This window comes from Canis aureus, chromosome 1 (genome assembly GCF_053574225.1).
Source record: "Canis aureus isolate CA01 chromosome 1, VMU_Caureus_v.1.0, whole genome shotgun sequence".
NCBI lineage: Eukaryota > Metazoa > Chordata > Mammalia > Carnivora > Canidae > Canis > Canis aureus.
In genome coordinates this window covers 90,575,168-90,582,433 of record NC_135611.1, presented here as the reverse complement: position 1 = coordinate 90,582,433, position 7,266 = coordinate 90,575,168, and the positions used below count along the sequence as shown (strand labels likewise).

General features: G+C 50.8%; 1 protein-coding gene across 3 annotated transcripts; it reads right to left on the bottom strand.

Moving 5' to 3' along the window:
• Window positions 1-979: 979 nt before the first annotated feature.
• Window positions 980-6,694, bottom strand: DMRT2 (doublesex and mab-3 related transcription factor 2). Of its 3 annotated transcripts, XM_077908406.1 has the most exons (4): window positions 6,146-6,694; window positions 4,619-4,721; window positions 2,914-2,994; window positions 2,197-2,329 (listed from the first exon to the last, which is right to left on the bottom strand). In XM_077908406.1, the coding sequence occupies exons 1-3, from the start codon at window positions 6,692-6,694 to the stop codon at window positions 2,939-2,941; spliced, it is 708 nt and encodes a 235-aa protein (XP_077764532.1). In that variant the 3' UTR covers window positions 2,197-2,329; window positions 2,914-2,938. The 3 variants fall into 3 exon arrangements, with proteins under 3 accessions (XP_077764530.1, XP_077764531.1, XP_077764532.1); XM_077908404.1 differs by lacking the exon at window positions 2,914-2,994 and having other exon boundaries at window positions 980-2,329; XM_077908405.1 differs by lacking the exons at window positions 4,619-4,721; window positions 6,146-6,694 and having other exon boundaries at window positions 980-2,329; window positions 2,914-2,993.
• Window positions 6,695-7,266: the final 572 nt, after the last annotated feature.

Genomic DNA, 7,266 nt, shown 5'->3' with positions numbered 1-7,266 from the left:
TTTGTTCCCTAAGTAAGGGGAGAATTGGAAGTAACAACTCACTCCATCACAAAACTAAAGGTAGGATATTTGGCTCTTGGTTTTCTGGGTCGAAATGACTGTGGCATCTTAGAATTTCATCTGAGGTTCACAGATGAGGTCTCCAGAGATAAACTGAATACTCTCATAAATGTCTTACTCTCATTTTATCAAACCTATAGAACAATAGTTATTAACATTTTATTGAGCAAAACTAGAGGGTAATAAAGAATCAAAAATGAGGGGATAGGGAGGACATGGTTAAGACTCCCGAGGCTCGTGCTGTGATAAACATCTGCAGGCTTCGGCAACTGTCAGCTGAAGCAATTTGAATAGTGATTTTTTTTTTTTAAGCCTTTGGCACTGGAGACGATGTGGGAGCCTCCAGCTGATACCTGGGGACCAGTGGGTCACGACTGTGCCTGCCTCTCAATGCCTGTCACCAGTCCTTAGGAAACAGTGAAATAACAGAGCTGAGAGGGCTTCACCGACTGCACCTGACAAGGGAACCTGCTCTGTGACCCCTAGCAACCTAGAAATCATAGCAAGTTCAATCTAGAAAGGAAGCTGGAGGCTCCAAATACATATCCTATCAGGAAAGGAAACCACAACTCAGCCAAAAGACATCCATCCCAAGAACTCAGGTCATCATATAAATAAGATCTTAAACTTGGCTTTCCCGCAAATTAATTCCACTTTGTCCAACCATGTAAAATCACGATTCTATAGACATGCAAATCTGTGCTGTGTTCTTCTTAAAGCTACTTTTGCCTCAGTCTCATATAGCTAAGTGCACACACCCTCTAAAATGCAAAACCAAGGCACTTTAAACTATATCCCGTGGCCCTCGGTGACCATTAAGAGCACTTGAAAATATAAAGCACCACAGAAGAATAAGGCACATACTTTATGGATACTAGTGTTTCATCTAGACAAAGACAACTAGGTACTTCTGCAAATATTGGGTCTTTGAGAAGACAGTGTCAACTTTATTGCTTTTTGAAATGCTGTGTAAAGCATGGAACTTTACAGTCTGCACATAAGCAATCTCCATCTTTACATTTAAATATATTTATGTGGTGAGAAAAGGTACATGCATATGAATAGATATCATTTTTTTAGATCATCACCATTTACATTAGAAATTTCTTTACACAAACACCTTAGCTTTTTCTTAAAAAAAAAAAAAAAAAACTAGCAATGGGTAAGAACCCTCTGAGATCGCAGAAAATCCAGCTTTCCGTGCAAGCAGCCTTTCACTGAGAAACATGAGTGATGGCAGATGAAGGCCTCTTAAGAATCGACTCAACAGAAAATGACAGTGGTTCATTCACAGAGAGTTTTGTTCCAACTTGTTTGGCGACGAAAAGGTCTTTGGCATATCTGTCTATTGTAAATGTGTACTTCTGGTTCTCCTTGACTAAACATTCTCTGTGTTTCTTAGGGGCCTCTTCAAAGGCCTCTTTGACAAATGGTGTTTTCAACTCGGGACCTGATTTGTCATTAAGAGTTTGCTGGAATAATGAGTGGAATGGATTATGTTTAAGTGGCAGAGGGTGCCTGGTGCTTTCTTTGCTGATCCTGGTTAAGATATGCCCTTGAGCTGCCAGGGGGTCCGTGTCAACGGCAGAGAAATTCCGTCTGGGTGGGGAGAAAGCAGACCTCTCGGGGATGGCCTGGTGACCCTGAAGGTCACTTCTCGAGGTCTGGACCTCCGGAGCTTGAGGCAGCACCAGCGAGGCTTCTAGTTTGGGTGGCATGATGTCGTGTTCAGCGACAAGACCCTCCTGGACTCTTACTCCCTTCAGGTCCCAGCTGGCCCCAGGCTTCAGGGCCTGGACCGAGGTGGTGGTGTTTAGCAGGCACTGCTGATAGAGGAGGGTGTCGCTGATGGGGCCACACTTGGGCCAAACCAAGAATCTCGAGGAAAAAGGATACTGTCTGTACGTCGTGGCCACACTAACGTTGGAAGAGATGAGTTCCATATTCCCAGACCCCGAATACTGCATGGTGAGATCAAGGCAGGTGGGCAAAAGATTGCAGAAGTCTTTGTTTGGCGGTTCCACTGGCGTGGGGCTATAGGCACTTTTGTAGGAGTTATATTCAGGTCCGTGCACCATGCGATTGGGCAGGAACAAGGCAGCAGCTTGGGACGCTTCCAGCATCTCCCTCTCTTTATATTCTCTCTCCAGCATAATGTTCTCCAGCTCTTTATCAGCAAAGGCTCGCCTTTTCCTCATCCGGTCACTTACCGGGGGAGGTAGGGGTAAGCTCCCTCCCACATAAGTGTCTGCTGGAATGGGGCGGTAGCCTAAAACAAGCAAGTATTGCACAGGAAAAGAGATTAACATGGAGGGGAGACAACTCTGGAAATTCAGAAGGTAACAGAAACTGCAAATTGGCAGAACAAGAAAAATTTACCATTCTAAAACATTAATATTTTATACAGAAAGCAAAAGTGTAGGCTCAGTTTAAAATAGTTCTCTTTGGGGAGCAGGTGAGCCCTGTTGTAACTTTTGGTTATTGTTGTTTTGCTCTTACAGGTTTATTTACCTTCAAAGGCACTTCACTGGCTGAAACTGTAACATACTTCCCAGCCTCCTATAGTAAGAGACAAGTCTGCTCATCTTGCTTCAATCAACGCTTTCTTACTATCCGTATCATCTTTTTCCATTATTAAAAAAGATTTCGGGGCACCTGGGTGGCTCATTGGTTGAGCGTCTGCCTTTGGCTCAGATTGTGATCCTGGGGTCCTGGGATCAAGTCCTGCATCCGTCTCCCCCACAGGGAGCCTGCTTCTCCTTCTGTCTGTGTCTCTGCCTCTCTGTGTGTGGGTCTCTCATGAATAAATAAGTAAAATCTTAAAAAAAACAAAAAAAAAAAAGATCTCTATACCTAAAGCTGATGGCACTGTTATTTTCTAAAGATGGTTCATTATGTACACATTGTTACAGGTGTAGAATAATCCAAGGAGAACTAGGGAAAAAGAGAAAGTTACAGCAGATTAGTGGGGAGAAAAAGAGAAGAGACTTAAGGAAACACAGAAACACAGAAAATTGAAAAGAGCTGTTAACCAGTCAAACAGACTCTGCAGTGATTTAACCAAGCCCCTCCCCCAGGCCAGCAGTAGAAACAAACAAACAAAAAGTGAACCAGGAGAAAAGAGATCGGCAGCTGTATTGAAAATAACTGATCTAAAACATTTTTCCCAAGTTCTCATCATGTTGGCCAGGTACCAAGAGCAATCATTAGCATATAAAGTCACTGCACATTTTATGCATAAGGACTAAGTTTTTTTAAAAAAACGAAGACTAGCATAACATAAATAGAATTCCTGGCAGCATAAAATACTTTGATTATTTCACTAACCCCACGCACTGGCTGCTCTCAAATTTGTTTGAAGGATCCATTGGGATGTTTGTGTTTACATAGTGACAAACCCATCGTCCTCATTTGCAAATAAAATAAAATTTGAAAATTAATGTTTCCATCTCTACCGTACGTTTTGCCAGGAAGTTATTTACTTGAATTTACTATTCCATTTGGCCCTCCCACTCCTCAAGTTGCTTTGGCACCATTTCAATTTCTCCGTGTGGTCCCTATGGCTATAAATCTGTTTACCCAGTTTGCAAACAAATTCGTTTTTAATGCATGAGAAACCATTCTAAGGTCAGAAGCATACAGTACAGGGTAAGACACGAACAAACTTTAAAACCTGTGTAGAACCAACTCCATTCAGAAGCCATATAAGAAAACACCGAATTCAACTATCTTAAAAAAAAAAAAAAGCCTGCTTTTCAACCTGAATCTTTTGAAGAGACAGTGATTAGAACAAATATAAGCCTTCCTTTATTAAAATGATGAAAGGCAATCAATATATTATTTATCAGATCAATAAATAAATTTCAAACCCAAACAGAGGTGGTTTTAAAAATCGGCAACAATTAAGAAAAATTAATGTATCTTTAGGCTTTAGAGAACGTGAAAACGTGGTAGAGAGACAAAATTCACACTGGTAAAGTTCAACTTCAACCTCCACGTCTCTCGAGTGACATAAAACCTCTCCCACATTCCACAATCTTGACTGTCAGAAATGGTAAAGTGAGGTGTGGAATAACCGTAATTATGTAGCTAATCCAGGGAGGAATAAGGTGTCATGAAAAGGAGTGGTATTAGAGACTGGATCAGCCAGATGAGAAGTTCACCTCCTCACTGGACCTACTCTAGCTCCAGCTACAACCAAAGAATTTTTTTTTAAATTCATTTCCTTCCTCACTCCATAATCAGGTGGCAGTGGATCTTTGCACACCCCTCATGGTAGAGCAAATTGCAAAGGCACGCCATGTTAACCCCTTTAACTATGAAGCAGACACCAGCTATTGAGCAGACAGCAAAATTATCGCTGATGAAAACCTCAGGAGGTATGTGAGATCCACTTTCCTACATCCTAACTGCCTCCCTAGAGCAAAACTTCCTAAAAAAAAGCACCCTCCCCTCAAATTGCTCCTCCACAGGTTAATAAAAATGCCATATGTGTGAATAATGGGAATCCCTTAGAACTCGGTTTAAAAGGCTGAAGGGTAATTCTGCATTGCTTTACCTTCTAAAATGCTTTTGGCCAGCAAACTGGGTGCCCTGACTTGCCTCTGATACACAGCTTTGCGCTCGAAATTATTCTGCTTCCCAGAAAGCCCCTTCTTGTCCTGTAAACAGAAGAAACATAATCAACAAGGCCCTTAAAGAAATCATGGGACCGGAAGGGAATAAGAAGGGGTATCAGCAACCCTCCCCCACTAAATGTACTTATCTTCCCATCCCATGTAAAAATGATTCTAAGCAAGTTTACATCAGCACCCCTTAATTCCAGGGCTACAAGCTAGAAGCTCTGTCTGAAGCCACCAACTTCAGTCGATGGGGAGTGGGGCAGATTTTTTCTGAGGCCGCTTTGCTAAACTCGCCCCAGATTCATGGCGCAGCCAGAAGTTAGGGGACATCCCACAGGAGGGTAAAATCCACAATGGAGATCATAAAAGCCAGGCTCTGAAGGACAGCTTGGGGAGGGGGAGGGGGAGGGGGCAGCTGTGTCCCAGGCACCCAGAGGAAGAGCCGAAGCTGCCAGGGTCTGCCATTGTGCAGTGAGGTGGATCTGGTTTCTCCTCCTGCACGGCAGGTGCGATGGGGTGCAGGGAGTTGGGGGAGAGGTTTGGGAGTACCCCTCTCACAAATTGTCCCAAGTCTCGCCATAAACACCGGGAGACTGGCGTACAGGAAGACAAAACCCTCAAGGCTGCCTGGACGGGGGACTAGGGGAAACCCGACTTCCCTCCCTCCGTCACCACCAGGTCGGTGGTGTTCTGAGCGTTTCTGTGCCCAGAGTCCAGCCCAGGAGACCCCGGTGAAATGCACCCAGCAGGAGGAGGCGCAGCCCAGGGCCAAGGCCACCTGGGACGTGCCGCGCGCTCTCCGCACTCTCCGGGGCCCTGGGAAGCTAATCCGGTGGGGTCACCGCCTTCTGTGTGTGCGGTGACCCACTCCCCGGTCCCCCCTCGCCAAAAAGCAAAAGCAAAACTCTTCCCACGCCCTGAATCTGGGGGAGGGGTCCCCCGCGCAGCCCTCCCCGCGCAGGAACACGGGGAAACCTGAAATCCGGGGTTCAAGACGACCTTCACCTTGAAGAAAGCCCTAGCTCCCCCCACCGCGGGGGCCCACCCACCCCGCCCCCGGCCCCGGCCCCGGCCCCGCCCTGGTGCCAGGCAGCAGGGATGCCTCCACCGGCTTTTGGGGCAGAAGCTTCTGCCTTCGCGACCTCGGGGGCGGGCACCTAACTTCCCGTGCCGTGTCGGTCTCCCCTGTAAACGGGCAGCGCGCCCTGCCCCGCCACAGCCGCAGCTCGGCGCGCACCACCGGCCGCGCGGCTCCTTTCCGAGACCCCGGCTCGTCCCAGGCGGCGGCGGCCGCGTCCTCCTCCGCCGCCACCGAAGTTCGCGTGAGCACAGAAAAGGGTTTTGTTTTGAAGTCTTTCCCACAAAGCTCCGGGCCGCTCTCCGGGCCTCGCTGCCCGCTTGGAGCACGTCTTCCCGCCCCCCCCCCGCCCCCCGCGCGGCGGCCCGGGCCCGCGGCTACGCACCTCGGTGGCCTGCTGCCTCCGGAGCGCCACCTGGGCGGCCATGACGCGCTGGCGCTCCACCACCAGCAGGCAGTTGGCGCACTGGCAGTCGCGCCAGCGGCAGAAGCGCTTGTGGCCCTTGAGGCAGGACACCACGCCGTGGTTGCGGCAGCGCGCGCACTTGGGCGTGCGGCTGAGCTTGCGCGGCTCCGCGCCGCCGCCCGCGCTGGCGCTGCGCTCCGGGGGCCCGGCGGGCGCGGGCGCGGGCGAGGGCGAGGCCTGCGGCGCGGGTGCGGGCCCCGGCGGGGGTCCCGGCGGGGGTCCCCGCGGCTGCTCCGGCCGGCCCGCCGCCCCCGCGCCCGCGCCCGCCTCCAGGCCGTCGCCCTCGTCCTCCGCGTCGTCGTCCTCGTCCTCGTCCTCGTCGTCCTCGCCGTCCCCGTCGGCCGACGGCGGGCTGGGCCCGGGCGGCGTGGGCGGCGGCGGCCCGCGGCCGTCCTCCTCCTGCTCCAGGCTCTCCACGTCGATCTCCCAGTCCCCGGCCGCCGGGCCCGCCGCGGGCCGCTCGGCCATGGCCACGGCGCTGTGCGCTTCGCGGCGGCTGCGGCCTGCGCTCGGCCCGTGCGCTCTGCGGAGACACGAGAAGACCCCAACACGCCCCCACCGCGGTCAGGCACCGACCCCCGGCCCGCCTTCGGCCCAGGGCTCCTGGCCTACCGCCCCGGGCCCTCCCCTCCGCCCCACAGTGCCTTTCTTGTGTCTTTGCCGCCCCCCCCCCCCCCCCAGCCCCGAAATCCCCAGCCCAACAAGGTTTTTATCTACGGATTCAAAGTGCTCTGTGAGCACCTGACCTTAACCACAGACCTCTCTCGGGACAAGTCCCCGGCCCCGGGTAGCGCCCTCATCTCACACGCAAAAGGACTGTGTCCAGCTAGGCCGGCCTGGGCCACTTGTCAGGCGTCCCCATACCCAACTAGTATGGCCATGACGAATATGAAAACGTCGATGGGAGAGTCCTTTAGATCACAGAGGCCCTTAAGACTTCAGCGAAGTACCAGCCAAGCCTCTCAAACGCCTCTCATCCTCTTACACCACCACTAGGACCCCTTTTTGAAAGGTCTTCCCATGCTCCCCCCGCCCCAGCC

Excerpts from the sequence above, each read along its gene's own strand:
- DMRT2 (XM_077908404.1), bottom strand. The coding sequence starts at position 6,694 with ATGGCCGAGCGGCCCGCGGCGGGCCCGGCGGCCGGGGACTGGGAGATC. Across the intron at positions 4,722-6,145 it reads GGAGGCAGCAGGCCACCGAG|GACAAGAAGGGGCTTTCTGG; the intron begins GTGCGTAGCCGC and ends TTCTGTTTACAG. Across the intron at positions 2,330-4,618 it reads GGCCAAAAGCATTTTAGAAG|GCTACCGCCCCATTCCAGCA; the intron begins GTAAAGCAATGC and ends TGCTTGTTTTAG.